General features: G+C 38.8%; 2 protein-coding genes across 5 annotated transcripts in view; one reads left to right on the forward strand and one right to left on the reverse strand.

The window, feature by feature from the left end:
• dnajc17 (DnaJ (Hsp40) homolog, subfamily C, member 17) overlaps positions 1-24,105 on the reverse strand; it is a 70,318-nt gene that overhangs the window by 14,664 nt on the left and 31,549 nt on the right. Inside the window, exon 10 of one of the 2 annotated variants that reach the window (XM_066683667.1) lies at positions 21,261-21,389. In XM_066683667.1, the coding sequence (XP_066539764.1) occupies positions 21,261-21,389 (129 nt within the window). Of the gene's footprint in view, positions 1-21,245; positions 21,390-24,105 lie in introns of both variants that reach the window. The other variant, XM_066683676.1, reaches the window with a different exon arrangement.
• LOC136708837 (cdc42 effector protein 3) lies at positions 100-9,338 on the forward strand. 3 transcript variants are annotated; one of them, XM_066683689.1, is made up of 4 exons: positions 100-393; positions 761-882; positions 4,166-4,497; positions 5,185-9,338. In XM_066683689.1, the coding sequence occupies exons 3-4, from the start codon at positions 4,167-4,169 to the stop codon at positions 5,481-5,483; spliced, it is 630 nt and encodes a 209-aa protein (XP_066539786.1). In that variant the 5' UTR covers positions 100-393; positions 761-882; position 4,166; the 3' UTR covers positions 5,484-9,338. The 3 variants fall into 3 exon arrangements, with proteins under 3 accessions (XP_066539786.1, XP_066539802.1, XP_066539794.1); XM_066683705.1 differs by having other exon boundaries at positions 4,166-4,467; XM_066683697.1 differs by lacking the exon at positions 761-882.

Below are 24,105 nucleotides of genomic sequence, written 5' to 3' on the forward strand. Positions count from 1 at the left end.
TGGGGTTCCCGGTGGACACAACTTTTACAGGAGTGTGCAGTAGTTTACTGATAGATTTAGATGGAGAAAGAGAAAGAGAGAGAAACGGTGTGAGGCAAAGAGTTTACAGTACTGGAGCAGGGTATGTGATGTCATCACAAAGCAAACAAAATCTGATTCAATAGGTCTGGCAACCACAGAGAGCAAAGAAGAAAAAAATATCACTCCACCTGCTCAAGTAGACACGCCTTCTATTCAGACCTCACCTTAGTAACTGTCACACAATACAGTTAACCGTCACACCTGACTTTAGACTTTTGAATCCAGGGTGGACTATGAACTGTGGAGACATTCTACTGTGCTAACCACAGTGAAGCGTGAACCTGCTTCCTACAAAAGATACATCAGACCAAGGTAAGAACATGTGTTGTCATTGTTTTAAAGAAATCATATTCACTGAGTGCAAGTCAGAAACTAGTGTAGTATATTGTCAGTGTGCGGTCAATGTAATGAGCTTGACAACACAAGTGTCTGCTAATTAATATGCACTATTGGGCTGCTGAGTTGGTTTGGATAGCTGTCATGTTTCCCGAGATGCCGTTAAGGTGTGGTTAAAATGACCCATACTAACTGACTGATGTTTAAGGGTGGAAAAATCATGCCCCAATCGATCAAAATTCACTTCAAAAGATGTTTTTCATTGATGATTATGTATTTCTTCGTGAGACAGGATAGTCACAAGTGTCAAAGAATTCTCTTTGTGTTTCCCCATGCTTTATAGTCCAACAAGTCCCATCATGTAATCAGAAACACTTCAAGTGTCTGCTGCTTTCAGCTTTGCTCAATTTGATCACAGGGGTGTGGGCGTTGGGAAAACAACCCAGCAAACACAAACTGTTCAAGGTAAGAGTCAAGCTGAATATCAAAGTCACTATTACATTTTACTCTACAGTTTGCAAACACTGACCTACAAGACTAACCTACAAACCTTTCCTAAGAATATTTAAAGTCCAACATCATGACCTCATTTTTTAAATTTGGGACAGTATGAAAATTTTGTTTAATCACAGAAACTTGACATTCGATGAACTTTAAAGCATGTTCTCAAAACGTGGTGACCAGAGTATGTTTAATGCTGTAGTACTTTACATTTCCTATTATTATATGATAACTGTTTTAGTCACGTGTAGACATTAATTTTACAGTTTTAAAAGCAGAACTTTTAGCTTTTTTCCCATTCAACATGTCATTCAAATATGTCACTGTTGTGTTATCCTCAAGGGTACATATTCAGTAGTTTTAGACTACGTTCACACTGCAGGTAAAAGTATTCCAAATCCAATCAGTTTCTTCTTAAGTGACAAAGAAGTGTCATTTGTGGGGCTGTATGAACAGCAAAAATCACACTGAATCTGATTTTTTTTTTTACATTGGATTTGGGCCATTTTCATGTGGTACTGAAATTCAATCCATATCTGATTTGTAGCAATACAGCTCTGTCTGAACAGCCAGATCAGAATTCAGGTGACTTTTGTGTGAATCCAAGGACGTTGAGGATTTATTCAACTTCGGTCCAAAGCATGTTTAGAAAATGGAAAAATCCTGGTCAAAGCATTTTGGGGTTTTTTTGTGTGAAATTTTACATTGTTCTTGTCGGTATCAAAGCTGCTCAAATGTGAGTCATGGAAAAATTGTACTCAATCTGTAAGCTCTTGTTCTGTTTGGAAACCCATGTTTGAAAGAGACCCGGCAAATTTGCCCTTAGACTGAAAGAAATATTCATATGCCTGGCCAATATATAATCACAGACTTTGGGGTTCAGTTCATGTTTAAAAATTATTTTACATCTTTAATTTATATTTTGTTGTTCTCATTTGGTCACAAAATCAGATATAAGCACTCAGCACATACCTGCTGTGTGAATCTAATTGTACTAGATTTTTAAGTTGCATTTATTTCATACACCCTATTTTAGCTCCAGGACTTTTATCTTGTATTATATTTTACACAGTTCCAAAACGAAAGCTTATAAACAATCACATGTCCTTTTGGAAAAGAAAATGTAAGTGAATACATGTAAAGAGAATCTTTAGGGAACACAACTGGACGTTAAAACCACTGTTGTATATTTAAATGTACGTTTACACTGTTTTACCTTCAGTGAACTATACTGGGCATTTGCTGTTGCATCTGGCTCATTGACTTTTATACACTGAAATTTGCCCAGATTCCAAGCCCCTTTCCAAACTTTCTGGAACACGGTGCAGGCATCAATTTCATAATGATTGTGTATTTACACAAAACATAAAACATGTAACTTCTCGTATTTGTATATATTTTTTTAAATACAGGTCAAAGTGGATTTAGAAATCAGTGCATTCTTTGTTTTATTAGAATTTTACCTACTTTCCCAACTTTGTTGGAACTGAGTTTTGGAAGTGCTTTTCCAGAGTGATCAGAGATTACAGGAAAGCAATGTGATAGCGGGAAAAGGATGTGTATTTTCAGAAAGGCTGTGTGTGAGGTGTCTTGGCAGAGTGAGGTGGGTTCAGGTCTTCATTAACATGGACTTGGAAGATGAGCATTTCCTTAAAGCTTCCTTAAAACAGGCATCTCCCCTCCCTCCCTAATTCTTACATGCTAGAAAAGGAATGCTGTAATGTCCATACTCCCTCATCTCCCGCTGCTACTAAAGTGCCGATAAAAAACTTTATTGCCAACAAAACCTGTTTTCTCTCGTGCCGTACACATTTGCACAGTGAGTGTTTTGAGTCACGAAAGCGGACCCAATGTGCGCAAAGCAGCAGGAGGTCAGCAACACATAAAATCTGCAGTCTACACAACTGTCCACTGGTCAACCGCTGCCAAGTGGTTTCCTGTCATTTTGGCCTAACCATTTTGCAGGTACATGTGCATACAATAAAGTGACAGGGACAAAGTCAGAATATTTATGGTTATTTTAGTGCTGTAAACTGCCTTTATAAAATGAAAGAGTCACAGAGGTCTCTTAACTGTCATGTAATTACCATAATCCCAGAGCTCAGACCATAATAAGGCTCTGACAGTATTTACAGTAAGTGGGTATATTAAGCCAGACAAGTCAACATGTTGCAATCCCAGCTGACTTTTCCTCTATAAGAGCTGAAACTCACAGACGTTTGTCTGAACTCTTTCTGTTGTGCATGACCATTATCTTGATTCAGATTCAGATTAAATAATGACAGATCAAAGGACAGAGTAAACAGTGGAACAGGCCGACCACCTTGAAGAGTGTATACGCATATGCTTATCACTGACTTCCTGATATTACCTTATTTTCCCTGAAAGTTGAACTGTATTTGGTGAGCAGTGTCCACGTGCCTACAGCAACCATATGTACAGTACACTTCTGGTGCTTTTCCACTGCATGGCACTTACACGACTCTGCTTGGTTCTGCTCTGTTCTATGCGCTTGTTCCTGGTAGCTTTTCCATTAGCATAGCTCGCACTCGCAGTTTAGCCTGTGACGTTGCAAAACACTATCTCTAACGGGAACCACGTGTTCAGACACCAAAACCACAGCAATAGTAAGGTTAACATTGTTTAATTATCTTGTAATCCCATGTTGTTTTAGTTTTTTGGCATGGAACAGAACTCCATGCATCCGTTCATGCAGATAAGTGCAGTTTTTCATTCCTTGCTGTACCATTCAGCTCTCACTGGAATATTTTGTGGCCACAATTCCATGGGGCGTTTGAACCTCTTCAATAGACTATGGTGTAATTTCACAAGCTGCCTTTGTCAAATAATGACAAATGTGATCATTACTCTAGCTTGGGTATTTTACAAATGGATAGTGTGTGCTGAACATCTGCATTTTGTCATGATTGACAGGTCTCTCTAGCAAATCAGCAAACACTCTGCAAGGTTTACACATCACATTTAGCCCTTAATTGGTTCGCTTGGAACCACAAATGAGCAGGTACTAAAAAAGTACCAGGCATCAAATTTGCCTAGTGAAAAAACCAGCAGGACCAAGTACCTACCATGCAATGGAAAAGCGCCATATGTAAGGTACATAGAATATAGATGGTGTAGGGTTTTCCTACATCTGTTGTGTTGCTGTATTCCATGTGGAACTAACAACTGAATCATTACCAATCTCTGAAAATATGCCATATGTTTTTGTTTTGACTACATTCATTAGAATGCCACTACGGACCACGCTTGAAGGCAAATCTGCCTCTGGAAGGTGGCCAAGGAGATCATCAAAAAGGAAGGTAGTTTCAGTAAATATGATTAGCCTTCCACTGGCGGATTTCCGGCACCTTGCTCACATCGGTACAGACGCTAACAGGGACAGCTTTGGTGATCTCTCCTTCCTGAAGAAGGGCCAAAGTCTTCTGCTTCAGAGCTCTCAGAGTGAGCAAAACCTCTTCATGGCCTGCGCACCCCCTCCAAAACCTCCCCGCCTTAACCTAGACGAAGCTGTGACAGGACAAAGTAATGGTGGGCAAATGTCTGCAATCCTAAACAAGTGTATGTATTTAAGGAGACCACATACACCTTGATTAGCCATAACATTGTTCACTTCCTTGTTTCTACACTCACTGCCGAATCTCAGACTGCTGTCCATATGTTGCTCTGCATACTTTTTTTTGGGTCCTATTTCGCCCTGTTCTTCCATGATCCAGATCTCCACAGGACCACCACAGAGCAGGTTATGTTCTGATTGGTGGATCATTCAGCAGCTGTGCCTGATCCACTCATACCAGCACAACACACACTAACAAGTGACGCTCTTAGACTGATCCACTTGCCAAATAATACCTGCACTTTGGTGGTCTGGTAGGGGTCCAGGGTGAAATTGAGACAAAGTATGCAGAGCAAAAGATGGACAGTTTGTAATTTTAGAACTACAGTGCTCCTGCTGGTTTTCAGTCAATACTTAAGGGCAGCAGGTTGTGCAAACATGAAGGGTCAACAAATTAATTTTGTAATTTAAAAAAAATGAATATCATTAACTCAATAGTAAGTATGAATTTAAAATGCTTCATATGGTGTTCTAGTGATAGACCTTTCTTAGGGTACTTATAATGCCATTATTTTATTAAATTCCTTAATTCTTAAATGCGTCATTACTGTTTAATCTGTGCTTGTTTTCTATTCAAACTTAAAAATGTGATAAGTAATATGATTAACATTTGCCATATCCCTGAACCTTAGGTCACAGTGAAACTGACCAGGACTCTCAATGCCTGCCTTCAGTTCAGAGACGCAAAAAATACAGCTCATTGCCACTTCTGGACACTGAGGACATTGACGAAGAAGCGTATGAACTCACTGCAGAACAGGCCCCTGTTAGCCAGAATCCTGGCCGAGGAAGCCTGAGCTCTGGCAGGGATTCAACTCAGACCGCTCCTGAGGAATCTCAACCGGAGGTGGATACAAACTTTTCATTCAGCCTGGACCTGGGACCTTCTATTCTAGATGCTGTATTGCAAGTAATGGACAAACTCAACTAGTAGAAGAGAAGTGGACACTTATATTGACCAGGCGATGTGATGTTAAGACTGTGGATGCCAACGCTGACAAGGTCACGTGATGATGGAATACATATAAATGGACAATAAAAGGCTCATTTGGGAGAGCAACAAACAAATCTACTTGGATTATAATACAACTTAATTCTTTAGTTGTTCAAGGATAAGCAAGAACTCACTGCTAATTGTGTTTTTGAGTTATCAGTCTGAGTTTCTGCCAAGCCCTTGTACATTCTTCTTCACTTCACGTGGACTATGCACAACTAGAGAGAAAGTAAAGATTTTAAAGACAGACCCATCTTTGAGGAAACTGACCAGACATTTCTGCACATCAAGTATGTTCCAGAACCTGGTTAATAAGTAAGCAGCTTGGCTGAGATTTTATTATTGTAAGGAAGGCTTCCTTATTCAGTTGTCGCAAAAAAACAGCATGGGATCTTTTTTGAAATATCTGCAGCCAATACATTTTTCATGTTTCTTTCATGAGATATAATTTTCCATTTGCTGGACTTGTTGGGTCCTGAACTTGTGTAAAGGACTTTTTTTTTGCCCTGAGGTAGACCTGTTTATTTAGTTAAGAACATGAAAGCATACCGATTGGCTATGTTAGATAAGCCTAAAAGAACTGTTTGATTAGCAGAATGTTTTAAAAGACCTGTAGAAAATGTGAACGCAGCATGGAATTCACACTGTCTGTGCTTTCTGAGATAAAAAGAATAGGTCTCTTTTGTTTTTAATTTTAAATCAGAATCCAATTTGGGTTTTTGTAATCACTGAAAGTTAACTAATAGACAATGTAACAGCTTTCCACTTTGGCAGCTTACTTAATTTCTAGCAAAAGGAGAGTGGAACATCTGTTGTATCTGGGTTGTGATTTTAATTACTCTGATCTGTATAATGATGAAAATCAGATTTAATAGAACATTTATAAGACTTATATCAAGTAATTTGCAAATGCTTACTGGTGAAAAAACAGTTCTAAAGGATTTTGTACAATTGTGAATTTTGGAAACTTAGATATCCATTTAGAACACACATCTGCAAGAATGAGATTTGCACTTGCTATTTTGGAACTCAACTCAAACACAACTATTTCATTTCCAGAAAAGTTGGAACATTTTGTAAAAGGCAACAAAAAAAGAATTTGTGAATTTTTCTTTCTTTTTTATGCTTATAAAGCTGACAAAAGTACAACTTCAGTTCCAATGTGTTCACTGACCAAATTTGTAAGTGTTAAACAAATCTGTAATTTGATGCCTGCAACACACTCCAAAAATGTTGGAACAGAGGCAAAAATCACAGCAAAAAGTTTCCAGAAACTTCAGGTCACACTGTGTTGAAGCATTTTATATCAGAGCCGTTCCAGACTTTCCTGGGGCCCTCAGACCTGAAAGTTTCACTTTTTTGCTTCAGAATAAACCGCCCGCCATATACAGAACAAAATGAGGTACAAAACAAACAATATTTATTCACAAAACAATATAAAAAACATCGGCCCTCCAGCATCCTAGGCAGCATTTGTCAGAGCCTGTAACGGCTGCAGGTGGAAGAGAAGAAAAAGAAGCAAACGTAGCCGTTTACATGCTTGTAGCTGTGTGCCACCTTAAATGATGCAGCAGTTTTGTTCAGGCACCTGTAACTGCTTCACTGTTTAAGGTGCAACGAAACCGTCAAATATGCAGGTGTTAGTGTGATTGTGTGAATCTCTATTTAAGGTGGAGCTGAAACTTCAAAGAACTCAACTTAGCACGTCATTTTTTAATGTCGAATAAAATAGTAAGCAAATTTTAGACTGTACTGGTGTGTTTGAGGAAGTTTAAACATCATTATATTTTCACTTTTCAGCTTCAAAGTTTGTTTAATGACACTGTGGCACTGCAAGCCTTTTAAAGTTGTGGAGAGTAGCACGCCACCTCTAAATATATATCTGTGGCTATGTTCGTAGACTATGATTTATTAACAATCCAACCTCGAGAACAACAGTCACGGGTTTACCTGACTGCTGTTTCCACAGTTCAGTCTTGTGCAGTCTTGTTTTCCTCTTTTCATATCCTGAAGGATAGTTTCTCTTCATCATCTGATTATTCACAAACTCTCCCTAACTTGAGACGAGAGGGCCTTCATTAATGTGCGGGGCCCTACGCAACGTGCATAGTGAACGTATATGGCGGTCCAGCTCTGCATTACACTATAAGCAGGTGAATATAAAAGACATAAGAGTCTGTCAGGATGCAGACCTGCTTCCTATAGCACTCAATGAAGAAGAGAATCAGGCAAGAGCAACCATGAACTTTTGAGCAGCTGAAGTATTGTATGAGGCTAGAAAGGGGAACAATCTACATGCAAAAATATAACAATTATCCTCAGTTCTGGAATGATTAAACAGTGTAATTACAAGCAAAGGTGTTTTAACATAGTGGTTAACATGCCTCTGTCTCAATTTTTTGTAGGCGTCAATTTATATATGTGTTTCTATTTACACAATATTATCAAGTTGAATACACTGGAAAATCTTCTTTGTGCTTTTGTCAGGAAAATGAATGTTCAAGAGAATTAATTAATGAATCACAGATTTTTGTTTTTATTGCATTCAGAACAATGTCCTAACGTTTCTGAAAATGGGGTTTGTAGAAACACAAATAACAATGAATTGGGACATTGTTGAGCAACTGCACATGACCTTACAATCATCATGCACAGTGCCAAACATGACTGGAGGATGGAGGATGAGGAGCAGTGGAACCATCCATTACACTCAGTGGCAGTGAAAATTCCCTATTATTACATTTAAAAGATAGGTTAGCAGGTACCCTGAATTTACCATCCTGAATTTCTGAGATGTCCTTTGCAATATCAGTCTGGAGCATGCAGACTCTTTTCCAGTTGCACTCCAAGAAAAGTAAAACACACAGAGGCCCCCAATGGTGTGCCAACTGTCTTACGCAATGGCACATTCTGCTTTCAGTAATGAGCCCACGGAACCTGAGCCAGGTTATGAGTCCAAACTTACTGCCCCACTGCTATTTTTATAGCTATAAACCTCCATTCTCTCCACAATGGCGTGTGCAGTGAAGTGGGGAAATACGATACTTCCACATATGCTGCGACGTTGTGCTGGGTAGCAGAGCCGTCCATTAGCAGCCTTCCTCCTGATGAGAGTTTAAACACTACCTGCTGAACAAACAGGCAAACAGGCCCCATGCCATCAGTGAGCCACACCGAGGGGCTATATCACCACAGGGGGCCATCAGGAACCAAGAGGCTGCCCAAGTTACACTATGTTCTCATTCCTCTATAAGTGCCAAATACATATTTACCTTTGTGCAGGGTTGGGAAAAAGTACTGATGCTTCATATTTGAGTTAAGGAAAACAAGGACACCAAGTGTCACTGATGGGAAGCATAATAGCACCCTCTTGTGAAGCAGTCCTTTAATGTGAGTATGTGAGATATAGCACCCCTTCTGGTGAAATTACTAAAGTGAGTGACTGAGTATGTATTTATTTATGTGAGTATACAAGTAATACAATTTACAAGCAAGGTCCATGAGCTGGTTTGCATCTAAATACAAATCCAAAAATGTAATTAAATATCTTTTAAAATCATACTCCTATTTAATCTTAAAATAAACCTATTCATTTAAGGGATAAATATTCCCCTGCTTGGTTTTCATAATTCACTAATCATTAAGCATCCGTGACTGGCTTAGACGCAGGCCAAGCTATTCTTTCAATCACTTTAAGTATTATATAAACAAAACACCAAACCCACCAGTTTATCCTGGACTGAAAAACATTTCAAGCTGTTGAAATGCAGCTGCACACAAAAATTTCACAGAGTGCACACATAAACAAGAAAAAGTACAGATTCTCCAAAAAACTCAAATAATTTGTTCTTGCACTGCTGCCATAAACCAACAATGATATAGCAAAATATGAGACACTGATCACCACTATCCTACTTCAGTTTAAAATTTAAAATATAATTTAGAAGTAGTCCACATCAAAGGCTTAATTTAATATCTGCGTACTGAGCTGAGATTTGCCATGTCCATATTTGGTTATTCTAAAATAAACCTTATTACCAGTGATCTAAAGGTCTTAAAACTAAACTGAAATCCACAGATAAGCAGTAACGATGAGCCGATCCACATTTTTTCAGTTCTGATCCGATTCAGACACACAACTGCCGACACTGGTTCAGATTCTGAAACAAGAACTGGTTTTACTCTAATATAATCATTAGTGATAAAACCATCAATAAAATGAAATAGATCGCATAGTATTTATTACTAGAACAGCAAAAAGTATTGGCTACATAAATGTTGAAATTTTTGTCTGTTTACCAAACCCTGCGTTATCCACACCAACTGCATTTTCAAAAATACCCACATCTACACGAGGGCGCTAAATGACTCAAAAACATATTTAGACTCTTCTTCACTTTCTCCTATTTTTCACTCTTCACTCTCTCTCCATTCATGTGCTAATAGCATTCTTCCTTAAACAGAAGACTTAGGCTCTTCAGTCTCTCTCTCTCTCTCTCTCTCTCTCTCTCTCTCTCACACACACACACACACACACACACACACACACACACACACACAGTTTTCCAAAAGCTCCATTCCATTTCAAACATCTACCAAACCCACAAACACCAAAACACCATTTTGTGAAGATTGAAGGCCAACACACAGACAATAACCTCTGTTTTTCCCATTTATAGGACCTTATTTACAGTCTGAAGTTTCTTGCAGGTACGTGATAAGATGTGGAATGAAATATGGATCTGTGATGTGTCTAGTTACATTATGTTATGGCAGGTTCATGATCCAGTGCAAGATCGTGACTGAAACATGGATCAGTAAATGGATCGCCCATCTGTCTGTCTGATAATCAATGCATGTACAATGTCAATATCGGACCCGATACCGATAGAACAGGGGTCACGAATAGGCAGACTGTGGCCCGGGTCCGGACCCAGGTGCTCCGGACCTGGACCTGTAACCGATAAACTGTTAAGAGCTGTTTAATTTTTAACAGAGTGTTTGTAAGTTGGTTGACTCTTCTAGTCAATACAGTTCAGGTTTAGCGATCCAAGAAATTGGACTAATCGAATTGTGATTCGAATGAGTGATACACAGGGGGCAGGGCTCCAGACATCACTATCCTGGGGCCAGGAAATATAGCCCAAGGGACACGATAAAATCTCTTTTGGGACATTTTTGAAACATTAAACCAGATATTTTCATAACAGTGAACATGCATCCCGTTTACGGATAAAGTCCCGTACTTCAGCATAAAGAGTCAATCAGATTGCTATTAACTGATAAAGTCCCGCCCACCAGGAATAAGAACCAATCAGATTGCAGATTATGGAAAGCAGTAAAGTCAACTGCAACTACAAATGTCATTAGGGAATTTATTAAAATTAATTAATTAATTATTTTTCAAAACCATTGTTTAATTTGTAAATTTTACTCAAAATGAGAAAAGGACATTTTATTTAGAGCATTTGTTATTTTGTTATTTAAAGTGTAATTTGATTTGACATTCAGTTGTTAGCAACATAAAAAGCTAATTCAATATGCAGGATATGGCACTGATCATAATGCAAGTTATACATTATGGTCCAGACCTTGGCTTGAGAAAATTAAATGAACTTAAAACATTTTAATTAATTACCCCTGCGATATAAGATCATATTCACAGCAGTCCACAGTTCAGTTCATGGTGTATGAGTAAGCAATACAATCTGCAGCAACTGGATCTGGTTTATTACTCAGAGTATGGACATTAGCCTTCATGATAGCTGGACCTGCAATTTTGCTTGAATTAACTTTTAGCCTAGCCTGCAAAACACCAATGTCAGTGTTCCTTTATTGACCTACTTTTGGGCAATTCTGGGGTCTTGGTGTGCTGGATGTAGCAAACATTCTCGAAAATTGGATTGGCTCCAGAAGCCAGTAATTAATGTGACCATATTTACCATTGTATATGTCCAGAAAAAACTGCCAGTTATACACATACTTCCCCTTCATTTGAGTGTTTGCTACAAAAAACAAAAAAGACGAGGAAGTAGATATATGCAATCAAACAAAGGCATTGGGTTTTTGGTGCTGGGAAGGACTGTTGCAAATGTCTGTGGTAAACCTGTTATACTAGACACAATTAACATTACGTTCCTAGTATTTTCTTAAAAACTGCTGAATAATTATAATTGGACTGGCCACACTATTTTGACTGTTCATGATTCTGAAAGAAACTTTAAATAAATTTAATTCTACCACTGCTTGAATGTGTTTAAAAATGATACTTTATTATTATTATTATTATTATTATTATTATTTATAATTCACAACCATACACAGCATGAGAGAGGATTTCCCAGTCACCTTATTTGACAAGATGAACTCAGGTGGGGCGTGGCTCACAATGGAAGACATATGGAAAACTTTACAAGCCTTAAGTGCACTTAATATGAAAGAATAGCACTGAGAGCAGAAAGATAATGATCTTTATGAGCCTTTTACAATACAAAATCACATGTAGGTGGGTGCTGTTTCAGCAGATTGCAACATCTGTCCAATGAGATTTCACCACTTGTACTACCTCAGTTCACCTAATACCTCTAATTCTAAAAGCTTTGTCATAAGACAAGTCACAGAAATAGAAACTGAACATGAGTTCAGAAGAGACCAGATAGTCTACAAACATAGTGTGTGCAGTGTGGAGATACAAGGTAGCGTCCTGAGAGCAACAATATACAAACTAAGTCATCGTACAACACAAGCAGACCTTAGAGCAGCGGTACCCAATAAGCAGACTCTGGTTCAGGTCTGGACCCAATGTTATTGATAACTGATAAACAAAAAAAACATCAGAGAAGGGAAAAAACTAGGTTTGCAATACTTAGTTGTAAATAGTAATACACAATACATGTATCTGTAATCCTCTTTCATATATTTCAGTCCACCTAAGAAGAATCACTTAGGTGGTGCTGATACAAAGCTGCTTAGCAAATGGACAAGAGTAGGATAATATTAACATCTGAAAACTAAAATGGTGTCTTTAAAATTGTTTCATAAAAAGGGCAAGAAAAAGTCAGTAATGAAAACCATTTAACCATGGCTTTAACAAAGAATAGACTGAAAAAATGCATTCATCTTGCTCATTTGACCTGTCTGTATTATCAGCACTGTGAAAAACTGGTAAATAAACCTTAAATATTCATATTTGTGTGCCCTTTTCTTATACCATGACATATATGTATATGTCTTATCCAGTTCAGGGTGGCGGTGGGTGCAGAGCCTACCTGGAATCATTGGGCGCAAGACAAGAATACTCCCTGGAGGGGGGCACCAGTCCTTCATAGGGCAACACACACGCTCACTCATGCACTCACTCGCACCTACGGACATTTGAGTCACCAATCCACCTACCAACGTGTGTCTCTGGACTGTGGGAGGAAATTGGAGCACCCGGAGGAAACCCACGCAGACACAGGGAGAACACACCAGTCACCCAGAGCGGGACTCAAACCCACAACCTCCAGGTCCCTGGAGCTGTGTGATTGCGACAATACCTGCTGTGCCACCGTGTCGCTATGTACAATAAATATAAAATAAAATGAAAAAGGTCCCCAGATTGTGGACTCACGTGAAGGCAGAGAGCCCAACCCTCACATGGCTGATGTGAGAAGAGAGAGACAGTAATTGGAAGACAAATTATCTTGGCACTGCGCAACAAGCCAGACGTTTTAAACTGTGAGGTACCCCGGACCACATCTGGGAGCACTTTCTCTCCAGAATTCCTCTCTGCTATCACCCTGAATACCAGAAACCTGCCATCTCACTCCATCATATAAAAACATACATTTCTTCTCACTAAAAATTTACATTACTTTCTCCAACATATTGTTTTGACAACTGAGGCATTCCTTTCATAGTTGTAATTGTGGCTGGCAGTGTGAGCCAACGCTACTGAAAACATGCAACATTATTTCATAGGGGATTTATTTCTCCCTGTCCAAATGACCTCTTTTAAATCTGATACCACTTAGGGAGTACTGGGCTGTGTCAAAGTACATTTCTGATGCACTAACTCACAGATTTCCTCTCTCACTCACAGCATTTTTCATGGCCTTAAGCAAAGATATTTGATCCTAATAATGAAAAACAATAGTGTTATCAGAATACCAACAAAAATGAATAATGCATGAGGAAACGCACTGCACAAAAATTCCCACTATGAACCACAGTACAATATTAACTGATTAAATGTCAATGCCAATTGTCCAATCTGCTACATAAGGCCTTCCACAGCCTTCTGGCCTTTCCAAGAAGACTGATTCATTTTAGATGACTGTCTAGGGAAAGCAGAGCAAACTGTTCCTGCCAACATCATAACAGGCCCAAATCAGACACAGCGTGCATTTATTTTGAGGGAAGAATGTACTTTTCAGCTGAGGCCTATAGATATGGCTGAAAAAGGAAAATTCTCAAAATAGCAGATACATCTGGTTCATGTTGTGTCTGGCGGGAACCCTGATGTATTTGACACGGAAGAAAAATGTTCCAACTTTTACCTTTATAAAGCAATGACAAAGACACAATACCAAGACACCTTAGTGTTCTGAACAATTCCATTAGGAACAGTCATTATTAAACACAGTACCGCTGGATGGTGTATGTTTATATTAAAATGATAACATAAAGCAAAGACCAGGGGCTAGAATCATAAATGTTTTCCTAAGAAAAGTGACCAAGAATTTTAAGATCAACACTAAGAAGTTTATAAGAATATTCTTCCATGCCATTTTCTCAAATATTAAGAATTTCTATAAGTTCTATATATTCTCTGCTTCATTTTACAGATTTCAAATGCCACAAGACACACTTTCTAAACTTAATTGACCGTTACTACAGGTATTAGGTCCAATCCGTGGAGCGGGAAGCAAAATGGACAAAAGGCAGGATCAAACTAAGCATTAAAACATTTTTTATGAAGAAAATCTATAAGTGATGGCGGAAAAAATATCCAACAGGAAAGTAAACAGATTCCAGTTTGCAATCATTTTGCTTGTGTAGAATATAACAGCACTTTAAGCTCAATTTTTACTTTTAATCAGTGTGTGTAAGGTTAATAAAATAGTTTAGAACATTAATTCATTATCTGTAACCGCTTATCCAGTTCAGGGTCGCGGTGGGTCCAGAGCCTACATGGAATCATTGGGCGCAAGGCAGGAACACACCCTGGAGGGGGCGCCAGTCCTTCACAGGGCAACACACATTCACTCACACCTACAGACACCTTTGAGTCACCAATCCACTTACCAATGTGTGTTTTTGAACTGTGGGAGGAAACTCACGCGGACACAGGGAGAACACACCACTCCAGCTGTGTGACTGCGACACTACCTGCTGCACCACCGTGCCGCTAGATTAGAACATGTCTTTTTTAAAAAATACAATTTTTCTACGGAGAAAAGCTAAGAGAAAAAAAATAAGATCCGCTTAAGAATATTTCTTTTTTTACAACACCTTTGTGAACCCAGCCCCAGGACTGTAAGCAGAAAGCAATTACCATGCAAGCTGTCCTTTATATAAAACCACCATTGCTTGATAAAATAATAATAATAATAATAATATAATTCATTCATTCATCTCCATTAACTGCTTCATCTTGATCAGGTTTAATAGTGGGTCTGGAGCCTACCTAGAATTAATTGATGCAAGTCAGGTACTCACCCTGCACAGGGAGTCAGTCCATTTCAAGGCATTGCACGCACACACACACACACACACACACACACACACACACACGGGCGAATTTGCATGGCCGATCTACCAATATGTTTTTCTGGATTGTGAGAGGAAACCCATGCATACAAGGGGAGAACACACCAAACACACAGATAGTCACCCAAAATAAGCATTGAACCCAGGACCCCAAGTCATTGTCTACTGCCACCATGCTGTAAAGTATTTTAATACCATAAGGTACACTTAAGGTAGATTCAGTTAAAAAAAAGAGCTATTAAAAGTGAATAAGTCACTAGGCTACGAAGAAAAAACAAGTTACATTTTCCAGCCCCATATCAAGTTCAAAGCTTCACTCAGACTAACAGTTTTAGGCCATGGATTTCCTGCATGTATCCAAAACAATTAATATGCATACTCTACTATGACAGAAAAATGACACCAGTATAATAAAATCCAAAAATGAGCCAGTAGCCTCGTATTTCTCAGGAAAACTTATTCAAAAACCATCAATTCACAAGAATTTATGGTGCAGCTGCAACACATTCTGAAAAGTAAGAAGGTGAAACTAAATCCTGTCCAAATTACGAGGATTTATTACACGACGAGGGTGTCGGGAAACAGCCATTAATTCTATCCCTGTTTATGCAATATGAACAACTAAAGAGAGGGAGCCAAAATAAATCTCACTGTGTAAAGATAAAGATGGCACAGAGAGGGACTAGAGAAGAATTAGGGCATAAGTTATAAAATGTTGCCTACATGTCACAGATCCCCGAACGAATACATCCACAGGAATTGCTCCTAGAATCAACAACTACTTAGATATTCCAACAGTTTCTGTGTGGGCAGCAGAGTTGCCATAGGGATGGTGCACTTCTCCATTATCAATCACTGGATCGGTAAATGTACAAGGAACTTATGTCTACAAATAGCATTTCCAGAGAAAAGGAAGAAATACAACATGTTCAGGCAAAAGAGAAAAGGTAACTATCAGACAGCAGAAAAAGCTGCACCCTCCGCTCTTAATTCATTTATGGTTCTATCATTTGGGACACAACCCTAAAGGCCGTGTAAAATTTGTTAATTAAACTGTGATGAAACATATTCATTGACAACCTATTTTTCACAGCAAAAACTGGATGAGAACTAAATTAAAAAATAATTTGAAGACAACAATTATTACTAAAACTTTTATACTTTATCTAACACTTTTATAAATTTTGTTTAGTCATTTTAGTAAGTAACAGTTTATCAACAAATTTAGTAATAGATAATACTTCTTTAATAGTAAAACCTTTAAAAATACATGACTAAAACTAGGCACTGTATATTTAATGGCCTAAGTAAAATTGCTTTTAAATCTGTTAATTAAAACTAACAATAATGAGTGGGTTCGATTCCCGCTCCGGGTGACTGTCTGTGAGGAGTTTGGTGTGTTCTCCCCGTGTCTGCGTGGGTTTCCTCCGGGTGCTCCGGATTCCTCCCACAGTCCAAAAACACACGTTGGTAGGTGAATTGGCGACTCTAAAGTGTCCGTAGGTGTGAATGTGTGTGTGTGTGTGTGTATGTCTGTGTTGCCCTGTGAAGGACTGGTGCCCCCTCCAGGGAATATTCCTGCCTTGCGCCCAATGATTCCATGTAGGCTCTGGACCCACCTCGACCCTGAACTGGATAAGCGCTCACAGATAATGAATGAATGAATAATTCAATGACTAAAATGAGCCTAAACTAATACACATTATAGTTAAAAGACCAAGACTAGAACTAAATTAAAATCAGATGCCCCAACTAACATTACCTCTCTATGCAAATGTATTAACCATAACTGAAACAATAACATAACAATCATTGGCACAGATGACCGTTTCAGATGCCGTTACAGTGCACGGCCTACTTTTATTGTTCAAGTCTCCAAAAACTCCAAATTGAATGGGGGGGGGGGGGGGGATTTTCTGTAACAGGTTAAAAAATGTCTTTCTCGCAAATCTCAGACTGGGGAACTCATAAGGGAGGAAAAAATAACACATAGTACACCAGCGCTCCTTTGCAATCAGGGATGACGTGAGGAGCTGAGGGAACACAGGCATTATGGGATATGCAGCAGCTCCGGCAGACCTCCAAGGCCGTTAGGGGTGACCTTGGCCCAGTTGCTGGACAACATTAGTAATATTCACCTCACAAGAAACTGTTGCATGCCCCCCCAACCCCCCTGTCTCCATTCTCTGGCATGGGCCTCAGTGTGAGGTTCCATCCCTGGAGGCTAAAGTGAAAATTACTGCATTATGATGATGTTTTCCTTTGCTAGCCTCTCAGGAACCCAGAGAATGATGAAGAAATCTGTATTCAATACTGACAGGGGAAAACAGTCGGCATAATAACATTAATGAGTATTATTCCGGCAAATCCTGAGGATTGGAACATGACCTCTACATGCTCCCCGTCTTCCTCTCTGTAGAAGGAAAGGCTGGGTCGGAAATTCATCAACATCTCGGGGGAAGAAGAAGAAGAAAAGAAATAAAGACTTTATCAAGGTTTTGTAGTGCTGCAAACATGTCCTGAAGTCTATGTTCCTGCAGCATTCATGATAAATATAAAGCCCTGAAGCATTTAAGAGTCACATCTACTGAACTCGACGTTTTCAGCATTGCTAAGATCAGCTACTGTAGATAATGCTCATAGGACATGTATTTATATTAACTAAAAGCAAACTAAAAAAAAGCACAAGGCAAATTTGAAACCTGCAATCCACAACCTTCACTTTAACAATCTCTATGATCTACAAAAAAATTGGGCATTTACAAAACTGATACTATTGTGTTAAGAAATTACTTTTAAATCTTTTGTTGTCTAACATTCATTCATTTATTCATTCATTATCTGTAAGCGCTTATCCAGTTCAGGGTCACGGTGGGTCCAGAGCCTATCTGGAATCATTGGGAGAATACATCCTGGAGGGGGCGCCAGTCCTTCACAGGGCATTGTTGTCTAACATATTATTTTAATTGAAAATTCTTTCCCTCGCTTTTTGTAATGTTATTGTAACTGTTGCGGAGTATTAAAATGACAGTTTTCATTTTTCTCAACAAAAAATAACGTCATTTCAAATAGGTGCTAAAATTATTTTTACATCACTACATTCATTATGGGTTCCAGCAAAGAAACGTGCTGCAAAACATGCTTATCTATTTGTTCTCTTCTTGGGGATAATATTGTATTGAAGAATGTTGGTTTATATTATGTAAAAACTGTAATATAAATTACAATTTTACAAAACAATAGAATGTTTGAATTTTTTAACACCTAATTAATGGCTAATGTAAAATAATAATAAAATATATAGTCTGCACAACAGTACACTCGCATGACATCTTAATAGCTGTCATTTGTGTATGAAAGTCAAGTGCAGATGATCCAAAGGCCAAGGTGTTTTGCTCTCCCTAGTGCTGCTCCCCGGGTACAGTTAGTGTCGGCAATCAGGCGTGTGTGTGTGTGTGTGTGTGTGTGTGTGTTTGTTTGTTTGTGTAACTGCCACAAATATGTTAAATGCACAGTCTTAAATTCCTTGCCTTTTTGTGCAATGATATATTCATAGAAGTGATCTAAGAATCCTCTGACATCACGCCATCTGACTTGAACATAGACTTCTAACAAACATTACTTTAAAAAGAGACATCACCAGATATAAACAATAAAAAGAAAACACGATTAACTTTCAGATCACTTTCAGATTACTATTTTGTTTCCACCTCCACTGCTCTTTAACAACTGTACAACCAATGCTATGCCATGACTTCCTAGCCACAGGAGAAACTGTACATTACATTTTTTTTTTAATAACGACACTTTTACAGGGGTGTACAGAATTGTGTAGGACGTAAAAATGTGAAGTATATTATAAGGAAATTAATTAAAGCTGATTGAAGCCATGGTCTGTAGGTTCTGTAGTGCCGTTCTTGCAAGATTGTTGTAGTTTACTTCAAGCTGTGCCTTTGGCACCGTCCAGTCGCCAATGGGATTACACGTAGGCAGTAGTGGGAGCATGGGGACAGATAGAGGCATGGAAAGAAGGAGAGTGCGTAGGGTTAACTCTTGCCTCGAGGGGGGGCGTCGGTATGAGGCAGCCTCTCGTGCCAGTCATCCATTACACATGCCGCTAGTCTCTCCCTCTCACGTTCCAGCTGCGTTTGCTGGGTCAGCCTTAATGAGGGGCAGGCTGGGGGTCCGCAAAGCTGTTAGACGTGCACACGGAGTGCCTTCCAAACCAAACAAACCCAAGCCCTCTTTCCCTAAACACATTGTTCAGGAGCCTCACAACGAGCACACAAGTGTGGCAGACACATTTGCCCAAAGATGTGAAAGTATAACGTCAAAGGCTTTTCCTCTTAAAGGGAGAACAGGGCAGAGAACATGTTATTGGACTCAAGGCCAGAGCTACAGACACTTTATACAATGTTCTGTATAAACATTAAGCATCAAGGTTGATTTGAACGGATGTAGATGAGGATTACGAGAGATGATGTAGACAGAATCGATGATTTATGGAAGAATCAAAAGGCAGGAAAGACACATAAATCCTTAACAAATGAACATTCACCTGTAGGTTTTTCAGACCAACGTTGGACATTTTGAGAAACTCCTTCATCCAAGTTATTTCCACTTCACATTGTTGTAGAAAGAAGTCTGCCAAGCATACATTGACTAATAGTGACTAATATCTCTATTTGTGGATTAGGGCACATTACATGTACACCACTGTTATTGGAATTCTAGAGCAATCTTTAAGAGAGAGAGAGAGAGAGAGAGAGAGAGAGAGAATAGAAATGGCTAAAATACCCATTACACTTGATGACTACTACCTTAAAAAGCCAAAGACTTGTGTTGCCAATGAAACTGTTCGAACAGACAAGTGTTACCGAAGCACCAGTTCATTTGCATTACACTCCTTTCTGCTCCAGCCACAACCCCAGCTAATCAGCATTTTGAAGAGGTCAACAATATAGATTTCCCAAAGATGAGACAAGTGCCGAGCTGCCCATCTTCAATGTGTTGCCATCAGAAGAAATCAGCTTCAATCAATGATTGGCATAGTGTAAAGGGTTAAATCTAGATTATAAACAAGTAAACGTAAGTAACCTCTTCATGTTGTTCCTGACTGTACCAATGAGCAGCACTTCATGTGAAAATAACTTCTCTTGCTGGCATCGACTGAAAACATACATGAGAAACACTGTCTGACACCGCAGTACTGAATACTGAACGGCCATTCACGTGGAGCTGGAAAAAACAGTCAGTGCATTTGGTGCCATGCCCGGTGGGTGTCATCTTGCGCATTATTAAGAGGTTATAAATATGACTTTTTTGCTTCAAATAAATGCGTTTTATATATTATTTTATTTATTATGTATACAGATGTGGATCTAAATAAATGGCGAACTGAGATTACTTGTCCCCTTCGGCATAAGTCTAAAATGTCACTCATAGGTGTACAAATACGTTTTAAAGCATTTTGTAACGTGTTATTTAAATTCAAAATTCATTCAACATTCTTTTGTCATTTTATGGTAATTGTTGTGTACTATTAAAATTGACAGTTTTAATTTCATTCAACAAAAAATTGGAAAATAAATTATCAAGGAAAAGCGCTACAAAAGAATGTGCCTCGATTTGTTCATTTTTTGGGGATAATATTGTATCCAAAAGTATTTGCGAGTTTTGGTTTAGATTTAAAGATGTTGATTTCGAAGTTAGTGATCGTGACCATAGCATATTATACTTCATTTTTAGGTTGAGTAAAATTACATTTTTCATTTTAATACTGCACAACAGTTGACGTAAATCGACAAACAGTAGAATGTTTGAAATCTGAATTACCAACAGTTGTAAGACAAAAATGCTTTAAATTTTATTTGTACAACTTATAGCTCATACCTACCACTGAATAAGTGATGTACATTAAAACTGCACGCATGTCAAAACTGAGACCTTGGGTTACTTTACCATCGAAGGACTAAATATCCCAGATGCTGTGTGACAGGGTGCTGTAGGAGCAGTTTCAGGCTGTCCCTCCAGCCAGGCCATTTTTAGAGGGTTTCCTGTCAAGCCAGTCTCATTCTTGCATGCCAGTTCCTGAAAGAAAGTACAGAAAGTGTAAGGTCATCCAATTTCCTTTAAATAAACATTCTTTAAACTAGGTTTCAGGAAATAAAGAAACTTTCTTCTGCCATTATTATATAATTTGCACCCAAATAATATGGCCACCTCTCTAATATTCTGCTAGTTTTGTGTGTGCCACAAAACATCACTGACCTGAGAGGCTTAATAATCTCTACATTGTGCCCTGTGATATCTGGCACCAACCGGTGTGGCAGGAAGCATTATCTGCCCAAAAGGGGCAGTGCTATAGGAATACCATTGCCATGACAGACAGGACTCAGTCTATAGCGTTTAGGAAGGTGACAAACATCAACACCAAGACCCAGGGGTTCCAGCAGGTCATGCTCTCTCCACCAATAGCATATTAACAGTGACAATAACATACCCCTTTCCCACAAGTCAACACAGTTACCCAGGGTGTTAATAAAGTGTCTCTGACATGCTTGGGTCAAAATACCACAAGGACCAAACACCACCTCATTATCCCACTGTCTAACCAGCCAGATTCAGCGCATGTCCATTTAAATGAGAATGAGCCACATACAGCTTGCATGCAGCACATAAACTGTTTTAACTGTTGTCTTCTTGTTCTTGTTTGCACTGTTTTCATTATTTTTCTCATTTCTGTTCTTGTTTTTGCTCTGTTTTCTCTGCACTGGCCCTGTCTGTTTTACACCGTTTAAACACTCCTTTGCTCTTGGGTTCAGCGCTGTAACTAGACATGCCTGGATTTGGCCTAAGGAACAGCAGAAAATTAGAACAGCTCATTTAATCCAATGTTTACTGACTCTGGCAGTCCACAAACACAGATATGGTTATCCTATTTTAACAGTTTGTGGGTTGGTAGGCTCCAGATCGACACAGTAAAGTGAGTTTTTTTTTTAATATATGTCCCCTTTAATCAGGAGGTCATTATGTGGTATGATAATAAAGGGTAGAAATACATTCAATATAAAATTCATTATTATTCATAAAAATCCTTTGGATCCACTTCCCAAGTTCATAACACCAGCTGCAGTACAACATAAATCCTTCAAGGCTACTTCATAAAACGGAAGAAAAAAAAAAGACGAAATGTGTTTTTAATAATGGTAAGGGTGGGGGGGTTAACCTTATAGCAAGATCTATTGTCATCAAATGTCACTGTCAAAATAATGTCAAGCTGATTGAATGTTTATGTGCAGTGTGACAGAGGGTGCCTGTGCTGAACTTGAGCTAGCAATAGGCCTTCAGTCAGCCCTGAGTGCAGCTAGAATCAGTTCTAATGGCAAAGCAGCCATGTTCCCTGGGGAGGTAACCACACAAGCAGGCACAGCCCACAAGAGTCTGAGTTCCAGCACGCAAAAGCCCAGGATGCAGAGAGCCAGATATATCACAATAGTAAATAAAGTTCTGGTCTCCATTAGAAACACCAGTCCGTTCCTCCAAGGCATCAAATACGCATATATATATATATATATATATATATATATATATATATATATATATATATATATATATATACACACAGACACACACACACACACACACACACAGTGGAACCTCTACCTACGAACTTGATCCGTTCCGTGAACCGGTTCGTCATTTCTCGAGTCAATTTTCCCCATTTAAAATAATGGAAAAGCAATTAATGTGTTCCAGCCCACCCCAAAATTCACCCTTTTTGCACTGATATATGTTTACAAAACTCTCAAATTAGTAAAAAAAAACATGTAGCATTACTAAAAATAAAAAAGAAATACAGTGGTAACAGTAATAAAAAAAGAAATAAAGTTTTAAGTGGTTACACATCGCTACCTTGAAGACGTGACGACTGGCTGGAGGAGTAACACAGGCACTGGCTGTATGACGGGAGGTGGGGGGTGGGTGGAATAACGGAGAGTAGGCGAGTGAATGTGGGGAGACGAAGAGCAGATACGGCTTAATTTAGCACGAATATCGATGTCTGCTATTTACACTAATGCTAAATTGCTAAAACTACAATTTGCTAATCTTAAAAGCTAACTCAAGTCTGAGAGCGCTGGGAGACTCCCATTGGGGTCAGTGGCCATTTCCAGCCGCCGGATCGGTGGAGTCTCAGGTTCGTTTTTAGAGTCATGGTTCGTTGGTGGAGGCAAAAAATATTTAAATGCCCGGTTCGTATCTTGGAAAGTTCGTTAGTATAGGCGTTTGTTAGTAGAGATTCCACTATATATATAAAATACATCAAAATTCAATGTATTCCCTGAGCAACATGATTGTGTTTTGTAAAAGTAAACCCATTAAAGGCGACGTTCACGATTGTAATAAAAAAAACTAAAGTGTTTACCTAGCCCCAGTGTCTGTAAATAAAAACAAATTGTCTCAGTCCAGTATGCTAGGCTTTCTCTCTCTCGACTTATGGGAGACAAAAGGCATCTGTCCTTATTTCTTCCTCTAACATATCGTTCCAACTTAAAAGACAGAGCTTGTGCACGTGAACAAACCAGAGAGAACAGAGTTTCCCCACAGTCCTACATGTTCCCTTTAAAAGAGAAAATACTGAGGGACATTTGTGGGTTTGTTCGTCGGCTAGTCTTCTAGCCAGTGATTCACAAGACATTCATAACAAAGTTATGCCTCTTAAAAATCTAACTTTGAAGGACTATAGCCCTAACACATCACCCTACCCCTCTATCTAAAGCAGAATTGAGACTCCCGACACCATAGG

This window comes from Hoplias malabaricus, chromosome 1, assembly GCF_029633855.1.
Source record: "Hoplias malabaricus isolate fHopMal1 chromosome 1, fHopMal1.hap1, whole genome shotgun sequence".
NCBI classification, from domain to species: Eukaryota; Metazoa; Chordata; class Actinopteri; order Characiformes; family Erythrinidae; genus Hoplias; species Hoplias malabaricus.